The sequence below is a fragment of the Antechinus flavipes genome, chromosome 2, assembly GCF_016432865.1.
Source record: "Antechinus flavipes isolate AdamAnt ecotype Samford, QLD, Australia chromosome 2, AdamAnt_v2, whole genome shotgun sequence".
NCBI classification, from domain to species: Eukaryota; Metazoa; Chordata; class Mammalia; order Dasyuromorphia; family Dasyuridae; genus Antechinus; species Antechinus flavipes.
In genome coordinates this window covers 176536983-176550458 of record NC_067399.1, presented here as the reverse complement: position 1 = coordinate 176550458, position 13476 = coordinate 176536983, and the positions used below count along the sequence as shown (strand labels likewise).

Here is a 13476-nt window from a genome sequence, read left to right as displayed (position 1 = left end):
TTGAAACACCCCTTTGCCTGCTATTGCTTCCTCTTCTTTCTCTTCCTTTTTCTATATTACCCTTACTTCCCTTACTCCCTCTCCCATCTAGAGAGTGTCTCTTATAACAAAGAATAAAAAAGGGGAAAAAAAGTAATTTGAGCAATAAAATGAATAAACAAGTTTTGGTATTCAAATTGATGAAATGCTGTTGTGCTCTAAGAAATGAACAAAGAGATGATTTCAAAGCGACATGGAAAGATTTGTATGAACTGATGAAAGAAGCAAAACCAAAAATAATTTATAATATTACATTAGTATTATGAAAAATGAACAATCTTGAGGACTTTTATGAGCCAATGGAGAATTAAACAAGCTGAACCAGGAAAAAAATTTATACAATAACAACAACCCTTTGGAAACAAACAACTTTGAAAGTTTTAAGATCTATAAATCAATACAGTGATCATTCATGATTCCAGAGGATCAGTGAGGAAACATGCCATGGATTTAGGGCAAAAAATAAGTCGTATTTTTTGTTACAAGAAAATTTTTTCTTCTTTTTTTATAATAGATCTGAGGAATGGGAGGAAGAAGAAAATAGATTTCATTAAAACAAAAATAAAAAGATAGGAATGCTAATATTGGGAATTTTGCATGCACCTTCAGAAAAAGTCACTATATTATAAGTTTTATTTTTATTTGTTATAAATTTTTCATGTAGTGGTAGTAATTATGTGTAAATGTAATGTCAAAACAAAAAACCCCTTGTTTACTACCATGTGAATCAAATCTTACAGTATATTTAAGCCTCCACATGCACATTCCCTATATTTGCAAAAAAGGGAAGGGGATGCATTCTTATCTCTTGGTTGGAGGGGGACCAATTTTGGTCATTATAATTACAAAATATTGCTTGTTTTTCAACATGCCACTAAATTCAAATGATAAAAGATTTTCTAGCTTCACATCTTAGACCAGTAGTTCTTAAAGGGTAGTGGGTCCATGAATTTAATAAATTATTTGATTTCTAAAAATATTTTATTAATTAAAAAGTTTTTATTTTTACATCTCTTTACACTTTGTCCCCAATCCATTGAGAAGATAAAAAAAAGATTTCTACTATGTATATGAAGTCATGCAAAACATATTTCTTTAGTGATTTTAAGAAAAATATTTTGATAACTGTACTTAAGTATAAGTGATTTCCTTTGTAATCCTTTGTATTTTATTCCTATGCTTTTAAATATATTATTTTGAGAAGGAGACCTTAAGCTTTGTAACAATAAGATGTAAGAATCCTTGTTTTAGACTCTTCATACTTTGAGACCAAAACAAGAACAAAAGGCCCTATGTTATAGTTGGAAGGACTGAGGTTGGATGTAAGGAAGATTTTCTGGCCTGAAAAGCTTGTTAAATTTATTTATTTATTTGGCAGATATGTATTTAGCAACGAACAGGTGCAGAATTCTGGGCTAGTTCCTGATAGAAGATAAAAATTTTTGGCTATAACCTAGTGCCTAACTTTGCAGAATTAACAGTCCAGTAACCTGAATTAGACTACAAAGGAGCTTGTAGCAGTTTCTTCCATTGTTGTTCAGTCACTTTTCAGTCATATCTGACTCTTCATGATTCCATTTGGGGATTTTTTTGGCAAAGATACTGGAGTGGCTTGATATTCCTTTTTTTAGATCATTTAACAGATGAGAAAACTGAGGCAAACAGGATTAAGTGACTTGCCCCATGTCATATAGCTTGTTAATGTCTGAGGCTGTATTTGAAATTAGGTTTTCAAGAGTCTAGGGCCAGGGCTCTCTCAACTATACCACCTAACTATCCCAGCATCTCTGGTGGAATCTGAACCCACTGAACTTCTGTAGGTCAGTAAGTACTTAAACATTTATAAAATTTGATTGAATTTATTAATTGGAATAAAAGTTGCAATAAGTATTTTTAATATTAGTTTACATTCATATAAGCATTTCATCATTACTAAGACCTCTCTGTTGCTATATATATATGTAAAATTGATTTAGCTTTTAAATTTTCAACTTTCAAACTGTGAAATTTATTTTCTAAAAGTATATATGATTCTCACAACCATCTTGTGAGATAGGTAGCCTAGGCCACCCAGTTTGTAGCTAATGAAATTGAAATTCAGAACAACTTGCTCAAGACTCATCCCTTTAAGAAGTGACAAACTCAGAACTCCAGCCCCAAACGGTGTAAACTCTGGTTTCTACATGACTTTCTTGGCCCAAAGACCCTCTTTTTTTTTGATGCTTGGCTCATTGTGTTCTTTCTCCCTGTCTCTAGCCACCCACTCAGTTCCTGAGTCATGAGGCTCCTTTTCTTTCCTTGGACACATCTGGCCTCAGATTAGTCGGTAGGAGCCCACTCTAGCCTTCAGGCTCTATGAGTGTTTGTGTGATTCAATTGAATTCCCTTTGCTTTCTATCATTGTAGAAATTCTAGTCTAGACTTGTTCACATACCTAGACAGTTTGAGAGGAGAGTTAAGGGCCCTCACTCTGTTTATTCCCCTTAATAACCTGGATACTAGAAGAGTAATGCCAATGAATTCTACTCAGAAATTCTATTAGAATTCATTTCACCTGATCCTTAGAGAAATTTCAATAAATATTGACCTTAGAAGGGTCAAATCGTGAGCAAAACACATTAACCTCTATCTTCCTATTTCCTCATCTGCAAAATAGGGATAATTAAAAATTGTTCCTACCTCCCAGGATTGTTGTGAGGATAAAATTAAATATATCTGAAAGCACTATATAAATGCTTATTGTTGACCAGTATCAAATAACCAGTATGTCTCATAGGGAAGACATGAACTCAGTTCTTCCTAATTCTGAGGCTAACTTTCTACATGCTGCCTCTCAATGAGATTATTATCTATCGATAAAATGGGCATTATTAAAAATGAACGTATCACATTTTTAAAGCCACCCGCAGATTTTCAAAGTACCTTATACGATTCTCACAAAACTAAAAAGAAACTGAGCCTCAAAGATTCATATAAACAAACAAACAAATAATTGCTTAGCTTCCAAGATCTGTCACCCAATATGTGAATCTATTAAGCATTTCCTAGGAAAGAGTTAAAGGAATTCCAGAGTATAGATATTAACATCAAGTGGGTTAGTAATTAGGATTAATATTTAGAACTCCAGAGTAATTTAATCTATTTCTGAGCTACTATTTTTATACTTGTCAATGGCTTGTAGAATTTGAATTCAGAAAGACAAGCACCCTGCCATCTGAGTGTCACAATTGGAAGCCAATAATGAAGGCACAGCTCTCTTTCTCACTTGGTTCCTTCTAAGAAGGGACAGTAACAGCTCATTTCTGGCACTATGGGGAAGCTACTCAGAATAGGAGCTCTATGAAGATTTCAACAACTTAATTCTCTGCTTCCCACTCATTCTCTGTGGGAATGTATAAAGTACACTTGACAACATCTCAACTTCTCTTCATCTTTATCTCTTCACTAAAGGAGAATAAAGCCAATTTTACATTAAAAAAAATCTTAAACCACATCTTTTTCAAAAGGATTTAGTAGAAATAATTACAGTTGTGATTTCAGTGTTATGGAATCCCTGTGGAAGTTGAGTAGTTAACACGCACAATGAGTAACTCCACCCACTACATCCTGAAAGGCTTCAAGGAAAGATTTGGGTAAAGGCAGGGAGTGATTGCAAGATGCTCTAGAAGGCATCTTTTCTTTTGGATTGAGTAGAATTCTGGTTTTAAAATGTCCTGAGCCGGTTTTGTGCTAGAGTGCTGAAATGTACAGGTACTTGTGTCTCAGCTGGTAGGAACAAGTGAATTTGGCATTTGGTTAGCAAGGAATAATCAGTTAAAATAGAAAGCTACCTTCTCTCCTCCTCCTCTTCCCCCCTCCTCCACTTGGTAGCTTACTATTCTCAGGATGCCTTCCCTCCCTATTGCTACCGAATCATTGCCTTATTGTGTTTTGGGGTGTATCCCTCCCTTTCCAAAGGGCTCTGTGTTCCAAAGTTGAGGTCTTGTCTCCAAAGGCATTTGTCTTAAATTGATTTGTGCTGCTTGTCCAGATTAGTCCAGGGACCCATTACATAAAAAAGTTAAGATCTCCTGAGAGATATCCCTGTACCTTGACCCACAGTTTCCCTCATGCCTAAAATGTCCTTTCCCAACTTTCTTTGCTGAATTTCTAACCATGTTTTAAACTCTCAACTATGAAATGAGCAGTACCAGAACATTGTACACAATAGCAATAAGATTTTTCTTGTGATGGAATCGGTTCTTCTCAACAATATGGTGATTCAAGGCAATTCCAATAGACTTGGGATAGAAAATGCCAATCACACCCAAAGAGAGAACTATGGAGACTGAATGTGGATTGAAGCATAGTGTTTTCACCTTTTTGTTTGTTTGTTTGCTTAAGGTTTTTTTTTTCCTTTTGGTCTGATTTTTTTTGCACAACATGACAAATGTGGAAATATACTATTCACATATTTAACCTATTCAGTTTGCTTGCTCTCTTGGAGAGGGGGAAGTAAGGCAGGGAAGGAGAAAAATTTGGAATACAGTTTTACAAAAATGAATGTTGAAAACTATCTTTACGTGAATTTGGAAAAATAACATACTTTAAAAAAATAAACTTTCAACTCAATTGTCTCCTTTTCTAGGAAGCTTTCCAGGATCCTCCTAAGGTTTTATACACACACACGATATATTATATATCGTGTGTATAACATATATTATATATACATATATATCATATGTGAGATATATGTATATGTGTGTATATATATATATAAACTTTGTGATTTTCAAAGTGCTTTTTACTTAACAACTAACTGAAGTAGTATTTTATCATTATTCCAATTTTATAGGTTAGGAAATTGAGGCCCAAAGAGGTTAAAGAAAATTGTTCAAACATACTGCTAGAATGTGTTAGAGATAGGATTTGAGAATAGATTTTCTGATTTCAAAAATCCAATCCTCTTTTTATTACATTCCTCAGACACTCTGAATCTCCCACTTATAAATTAAACACAAAGAAAAAGAATCCTGGCTCTAACAGGGAGAACTGAGAACAAGAGATAGGGAACAGAGAGTTGGGGAAGTCTCCAACTTTCCCCAACCTTAAGAAAGCCTTGAGGTTCTGTCTTGAGATAGGTGAATGTCTTACCTATCAGAAAAAAGAGTTGTAAGGTCTTCTTGAGAACATATAGACTAAGGATTTCAGTAGCCCAATATCAAGTTCCTGTTACTATGACATCAAGATGTTCTGCCTTATGACCTACTCCATTATTTCCTGTTCTAATTTCATCCTATTTCCTCTTACTTGTTTGCCTATTTGAAGACAGAGTAAGGAATGAGACTTTTAATGCCCAGACCCTCTGTTTGGTTTATTTATGAACCAGGGTTAGGCTCACATTCCTGCTACAAAAAGGGAATCAAATCTATCCTTTCTGCCTCTCTCACCAAGACCTAAAGAGGACAAATGAGATCACCCAAACGAAGTACCCCGAGGGAAGGTACTACAAAGATAAACACTGATATTTCCTCCCAAATATAAGTGAGTCACTATTATTCTGGGTAGCAGTAAACTCCTGAGTACATTCAACTCTTTTCCCTATGGCTAAAAACAGTTCCTTATTCTTAGCAGAGAGCAGCCCAGAACAGGGTGGACACCTTCAGGTGTGTGCTGGAGACAGCTCCAACTGGCTTGGAGCTAATTGTTAAATGTTCATTGTGAACATTTGCTTCTCAGTAATTAACAAATGTTGCAGACTAAGGCTTAATTTAGTTTTTTTTTTTTTTTGGTTGTCTAAACTTAGGAAAGTAATAGAGAAAATGTCAATAATATAAATTAAACTTAATGTTTCCTGCTTATGTTTTCTCTGGAAAGTAGATGGTTAAACAGAAGCTCACACTTACAACAGGTGGGAAGTAGGAAATGAATGTCCAATGTCAGAATAATCTTATGAAGCAGATAATACCATAGACCAAAAAAATGAGTATTTAGCCCCTACCTGTGCAGAGCACTGAGCTGCTGTTAAAGAACCTGGAAGGGTGAGGAACAAAACCAAAAGACATACTCCTTGTCTCCTGGGACTCAGTCTGGCAGACAGATGAGACATCAGCACAGAGAACTATAATAGAAAATGTTAAATAAGTGTGCTACAAAGTGCAAAGCAAAGCTTGATCTGAGATTGGAGGGAGACCCATGATCCTCAGGAAGATCAGGAAAGTTTCCTAAAAAAGATGGAATTGGAGCTGAAAATTTAAAAGATGAATAGAGATTTAGTAGAGAAAAATGGGAAAGGACATTCCAGGCATAAGAAAAAGTGTGAGCCAAGGCATGGGGTACTGAAAGCTTATATTTGGGTACCCAGCAGGAGTTCTTAACCTTTTTATGCCACGGACCCCTTTGGCAGTCTGGGGAAGCCTATGGGGGACCCCTTCTCAGAATAATGTTTGTTGTCTACATTCATAACTGAAGGAAATACTAAGTTTCAGTTCAAGATTAAAGGTGCATTTTTTTCCCATTCAAATTTATAGATTCTCTCTGTTGAAATGTGGTCCATGAATCCCAAATTAAAAATCACTGATGTATAGAATTAAACAAATTGGCCGAGAGGAATATGTTATAGGGCATGCCATGGTCAAGTTAATGGATGAATGGATGGATAGATGGCTGAATGCATAAATTTTTAAAAAGCTTTTATTCAGTTTTTTAGGTGCCAGTTGCTGCCTTAAGTGCTGGGATACCAATACAAGAATCAAGAAGGTTCTTGCCCTCAAGGACTTTATAATTTAACAGAATAAAACGACACATGTAGGAAAGTAGTGGTCTTGGAAGGATGTTTTCACTTCCCATGTGGTAGCTACAATGAGTAGAATCACAAGGCAATTAATTTACATGCTCTTTCTAGGAATATGAAAGTTGGTTTGATTACTATTGAGGGTGCCCCTTAGAATAGCACAAATCTGCAATTGTTACCTTTGTACCAGCATCCCAGAAACTCTTCTGTTAAACTCACGAGTGCCTGTGTTCACACTGGAACTACTACTTAACTTGCATATTCATTCTTGTGCCCCAGGCACCAGGCACTTTAGGAGAGCTTCTTGCCTGGCACTAGGGATCCTCCTGGTTATTCTTCAGCACATGCCCTATGCTGTCAGCAGGGATAGAGAGGGCTTGCTTTTCAACACTTCCTGATGCTCCGATTTCCCTTTCTGGGTCTTCCTGGCAGAGATTTCCTCCAAAGACTCCTGCTTACGCTTGTCTGTTCCTGCCCCTTTGCATAGTATGGAACCATCAAGACTCCAAGAATGATATTAAACCTAAAACCAACCCAGCCACATTTCTGAAGGGGAGTTACAATCGCTGTTTTAGTTATGTCATTTTGCTTTTCTTTGTTGGTTTCAGGGGCCAACAATAATCCAGTCCTGTGGATCCTCTACACTATCATCTAGGCAATGATCTCAAGAGCCTGGGGCTGAGGAAGAAGAAGAAGAGAAAGAGAGGAATTGCATTGTTGCCAGTTACACTTGATGCTTTGGGGAAACAAGAGGTTGTAGGATGACTACACCCCAGATTCACATAGAAGAAGTGGTAGGTGGAGAAGGAGGATTCTTAGGGGCAACCCCTCCTCCTGATGACCACCTTCTGAGCCTGAAGGTTCTCACAGAGAAACTGAGGCTTCAGACACGGAGGCCTTCCTACCTGGAATGGCAAGCCAAGCTGGAGGAGCAGACTTGGAATTTCCCCAGGTCTACTGATGAGCAGGAGGGAAAAGAATCAAGGAAATCCACCGAAGAGGAGTTGCCTCACCTAAGGAAGCTGAAACAACAGTTACATGGGAGTAACAGTCAGGATCAGCCACCTCTGACTACTAGAAAACTGGATAGTTTTGAAAGTATTGATGAAGCTTTGCATTGGCTAAGGAAGGAACTGGTGAGTAGTTTACCTTTCATCCCCTTTTAGGAAAAGAAAAGTTGTTGGCTCCATTCATCCTCAATCTAAAAGAATAAACAAATGGATGTCTATCATGTTCCTCCTATATGAGAGGGAAATAATGATTTTCAAATTGAACAAGTCAACTAGGATGTTATGTTCACCTCTCTGAAAATAGAAAAGACAGATTTATTTGCACCCATTTTGTTTTGACCCAAGCAGCTTATGTAGCAAGAATTATGTAATTCCTTTTACTCTTCCTCCATCTCCACCCCCCCACCACCGCCATTTTCTAGAAATCAGGGTGTTTAATACCCTTGTAAAAGCTGTTCTTTTTGGTGACAGTGATTCTCCCTCTCTCCCCCTCCCCCCTTCTTCATCCAAGCTTTTACTCTCCCTTTGTCCAACCCCTTTCTGATAATTGTGATGGTAGCAAAAACGTATGGTGGAAAGAGCATAGTAGTTGGATTTGGAAGACCAGTGCTTAAGAGAGGTAGTGTGGTTTGGTGGAAAGAATATTGGATTCAAATCCACACTCTGTTCTTAATAATAAAGAATATGTGTGTTTTTGGATAATTCACCTAACCTCTAGACCCCAGTTCCTAATCAAATGAGAAGTTTGAGAACTAGAGGACTTCTGATTTTGCTGCTACTGTTAAGTTGTTTCAACTCTCCATAATTCCATTTAGGGTTTTCTTGGCAGAAATACTGAGATGGTTTGACATTTCTTTCTCCATCTCCTTTTGCATATGAAGAACTGAGGCAAACAAGGTTAAATAAAAAGACTGGCCCATAGTCACACAGCTAGATTTGAACTCAGATCTTCCTGTCTCCAGCACCAGCACTCTATCTTACTTGCCCAAAGGGGATTTCTGAAGTACCCTTTAATTCTTAACCTATAATTCTATGATCCTAACTCTCACTGTGTCTCTGACTAGATGTGTGATCTTTGGTTTTAGTTGATTCAATGGGGATAACTATTTTTGGACCATTTGCCTAACTTAGGATTGTTGGAAGTCTCATTAATGAGGTCGAACATAAATGAGAAGTGCTTTTGAATATGCTTTATGAATGAGTTATAATTAACCAGAATACTCTATCCTCCCCCCTCCTCTACCATCACTTTCATTGAGGTTTTCCTGTAGCATTCCAAAGAGATAATAATGACTACTTTTATCTGCCAGTGAGGAATTAGAGGTGATACTCAATGCAAACTAAATAGACAGCTGCTACCATGGTCTGATTTAGGAAGGCTCTGAAAAACATTACATGGAGCCTTTATCCAGGCCAATTAGCTTTTCTGATGAGGGTTTTAAACTTTGTGTTACCTGGGAGGGAAAAACCCTTAGGTAGTTGCAGCATTAGCAGGGATTAGTTTAGCTGATTCACTATAAAACCCTTTTTGTTTCAAGTCTGTTGAAAATCTTGCCAGTCCTAGGATGTAAAACTTAATAAAAGGAGAAGTGATCTCCCTTTAAGTTTCACTGGGACTTGAATTCTCTTATTCATTTTGGACTGGACCTTTGATTTCATTTGTGTAGGGACCTCCTGAAGCCAATATAGATCTGAAAGTAGTCTTCCATGTGCTGTTTTTTAAAGAGTTGCTTAGGGCAGTGAGAGTCTAAGTGGCCTGCCATTGGTTATATGGCCACTATCTTTCACAGACTGAACTTGAACACAGGTCTTCATGAATTCTGAGGGCCACTTTTTATCCACTATCTACTATGTTATTCTTCTGGCATCAAATTTAACATTAATTCTCCCTGTAGGCATAGAGAAGGTATGAGAGACTGGTTTGAAAGATTTATTCTTACTTCAGTACTCCACATTCCTCATACCAGTTTGTCATTTGTCTTTCTTGGTCTTTCTCAAACTAGAGAACTGGCAAAACACTCACACATATATGCACATTATAATCCAATCCTTGGCCATCATGATTTGATATTTACATAAGAGATTTTATTTTTTAATCATGTTTTATACCCTTCACAATCCCCAAACTAAGAAGCCAAAACTTGCTTTCTGAGTCTTTGAAAGAGAGAAGGATGAGGAGTAAGGAGGTCTGGGTTACAGGCCCAGCTCTTCCATTAACTAGCTATATGAATTTGGACAGGATACAAATTCTGAGCCCTATGTTTTCTCTTTTGCAAAATGAAGGGTTGGTCTAGAATGATTATCTCTGAGATATTTTCCAGTTTTAACATTTTCCAATAAATAGCCTAGATAAATTCTCTATTCAAGTGCAAATCTCCAAAGCAATTTTTAATATATGCAGGTTGATTTCATCTCCAATCTTCAGATCCAAATGCTGGAAAATTGAGCTTTATATTAGGTTGTACTCCATAAGCATACATGAGATAAGCTGAGGAGGAGATAATTTGAAAGTTTTCTAATTGACTGGAGAAAGTCAAACCATAGGTGAAGAATTGACTGTAGGTTATTTCTAATATGGAACAGCTGTGGATAGATCATCAATAGTTAGATACATACATATATACATGCACAGTTACATAAATTGATACACAGATACATAGAAAATTGATGACATAATTTTAGACAGAAAAAAAGATCTATTTATACTTTAACAATCTGAATCAGTTCAAAGAGGGATCCTCATGAAAAGACTAGGATATTTGTAAGCATTAAACTATGATGCTTCTTTTGTGAAACTATGAATAATATTAAATTCATGCTTCTTTTTTGCTTCTCTTTTTTTTTTTTTGTTTATTCTCTGGAAACATGGACAGCAAGGTGGTAAAGTGAGTAGAGCACAGGATCTGGAGTCAGGAAGATGTGAATTCAAATTCTGTCTCAGATAGTTATGAGTTTTTGTGATCCTGAGCAACTCATTTAGCCTCTTTGCTCCACTTTCCACATCTGTAAAATGAGCTGGAGAAGGAAATGCAAACCACACTGGTATCTTTGCCAAGAAAACTCCAAATGGGGTCACAAAGAATCAGCCACAACTGAGATGACTGAACAACAATCACAAGTCTGGAAATACATAACCTCTCTAGACCTCAACTCAGAAATAGGAATGAACCAGTATTGGTAATATCTAAAGGAGAAAAATCACTGAGGAAATCTGCACCTTCTCTACAAATGGCTAGTTTTCCCTGAATGGACTGAGCTAAGCCCCGTTAAGCTCAGCATTCTGCCTTTTCATGATGTTAGTTCAGAGATACTGCCCCCACCCCAAATTCTTTTCTTTTCTTTTTTTTAATTTTTATTTAATAATTACTTTATATTGACAGAATCCATGCCAGGGTAATTTTTTTACAACATTATCCCTTGCACTCGTTTCTGTTCCGATTTTTCCCCTCCCTCTCTCCACCTCCTCCCCTAGATGGCAAGCAGTCTTATATATGTTGGATATGTTGCAGTATATCCTAGATACAATATATGTTTGCAGAACTGAACAGTTCTCTTGTTGCACAGGGAGAATTGGATTCAGAAGGTATAAATAACCCGGGAAGAAAAACAAAAATGCAGATAGTTCACATTCGTTTCCCAGTGTTCTTTCTTTGGGTGTAGCTGCTTCTGTCTGTCATTTATCAATTGAAACTCAGTTAGGTCTCTTTGTCAAAGAAATCCACTTCCATCAAAATATGTCCTCATACAATATCGTTGTCGAAGTGTATAATGATCTCCTGGTTCTGCTCATTTCACTTAGCATCAGTTCATGTAAGTCTTGCCAGTCCTCTCTGCATTCATCCTGCTGGTCATTTCTTACAAAACAATAATATTCCATAACATTCATATACCACAATTTACCCAGCCATTCTCCAATTGATGGGCATCCATTCATTTTCCAGTTTCTAGCCACTACAAATAGGGCTGCTACAAACATTTTGGCACATACAGGTCCCTTTCCCTTCTTTAGTATTTCTTTGGGATATAAGCCCAATAGAAACACTGCTGGATCAAAGGGTATGCACAATTTGATAACTTTTTGGGCATAATTCCAGATTGCTCTCCAGAATGGTTGGATTCGTTCACAACTCCACCAACAATGCATTAGTGTCCCAGTTTTCCCGCATCCCCTCCAACATTCATCATTATTTTTTCCTATCATCTTAGCCAATCTGACAGGTGTGTAGTGGTATCTCAGAGTTGTCTTAATTTGCATTTCTCTGATCAATGATGATTTGGAACACTCTTTCATATGAGTGGTAATAGTTTCAATTTCATCCTCTGAAAACTGTCTGTTCATATCCTTTGACCATTTATCAATTGGAGAATGGCTTGATTTCTTACAAATTTGAGTCAGTTCTCTATATATTTTGGAAATGAGGCCTTTATCAGAACCTTTAACTGTGAAGATGTTTTCCCAGTTTGTTGCTTCCCTTCTAATCTTGTTTACATTAGTTTTATTTGTACAAAGGCTTTTTAATTTGATGTAATCAAAATTTTCTATTTTGTGATCAGTAATGGTCTCTAGTTCATCTTTGGTCACAAATTTCTTTCTCCTCCACAAGTCTGAGAGAGAAACTATCCTGTGTTCCTCTAATTTATTTATAATCTCATTCTTTATGCCTAGGTCATGGACCCATTTTGATCTTATCTTGGTATATGGTGTTAAGTGTGGGTCCATGCCTAATTTCTGCCATACTAATTTCCAATTATCCCAGCAGTTTTTATCAAATAATGAATTCTTATCCCAGAAGTTAGGGTCTTTGGGTGTGTCAAACACTAGATTGCTATAATTGACTATTCTGTCTTGTGAACCTAACCTTTTCCACTGATCCACTAATCTATTTCTTAGCCAATACCAAATGGTTTTGGTGACTGCTGCTTTATAATATAATTTTAGATCAGGTACAGTTAGGCCACCTTCATTTGATTTTTTTTTCATTAATTCCCTTGAGATTCTCAACTTTTTATTGTTCCATATGAATTTTGTTGTTATTTTTTCTAGATCATTAAAATATTTTCTTGGAAGTCTGATTGGTATAGCACTAAATAAATAGATTAGTTTAGGGAGTATTGTCATCTTTATTATGTTCGCTCGGCTGATCCAAGAGCACTTAATATTTTTCCAATTATTTAAGTCTGACTTTATTTGTGTGGAGACTTTTTTATAATTTTGCTCATATAATTCCTGACTTTCCTTTGGTAGATAGATTCCCAAATATTTTATGGTATCAACAGTTATTCTGAATGGAATTTCTCTTTGTATCTCTTGCTGTTGGGTTATGTTGGTGATGTATAAAAATGCTGAGGATTTATGGGGATTTATTTTGTAGCCAGCTACTTTGCTAAAATTCTGAATTATTTCTAATAGCTTTTTAGTAGAATCTCTGGGGTTCTCTAGGTATACCATCATATCATCTGCAAAGAGTGATAGTTTGGTTTCCTCATTGCCTACTGTAATTCCTTTAATATCTTTCTCGACTCTTATTGCCGAGGCTAGTGTTTCTAATACGATATTAAATAATAATGGTGATAGTGGGCAACCTTGCTTCACTCCAGATCTTACTGGGAAAGGTTCCAGTTTTTCCCCATTGCATATGATGCTTACTGATGGTT

General features: G+C 36.5%; 1 protein-coding gene across 2 annotated transcripts in view; it reads left to right on the top strand.

The window, feature by feature from the left end:
- The window catches only part of FAM167A (family with sequence similarity 167 member A), a 56792-nt gene that overhangs the window by 24178 nt on the left and 19138 nt on the right, over window positions 1-13476 (top strand). Inside the window, exons 1-2 of one of the 2 annotated variants that reach the window (XM_051975966.1) lie at window positions 5348-5521; window positions 7420-7947. In XM_051975966.1, the coding sequence (XP_051831926.1) occupies window positions 7573-7947 (375 nt within the window). In that variant the 5' untranslated portion in view covers window positions 5348-5521; window positions 7420-7572. Of the gene's footprint in view, window positions 1-5347; window positions 5522-7419; window positions 7948-13476 lie in introns of those variants that run through there. The other variant, XM_051975965.1, reaches the window with a different exon arrangement.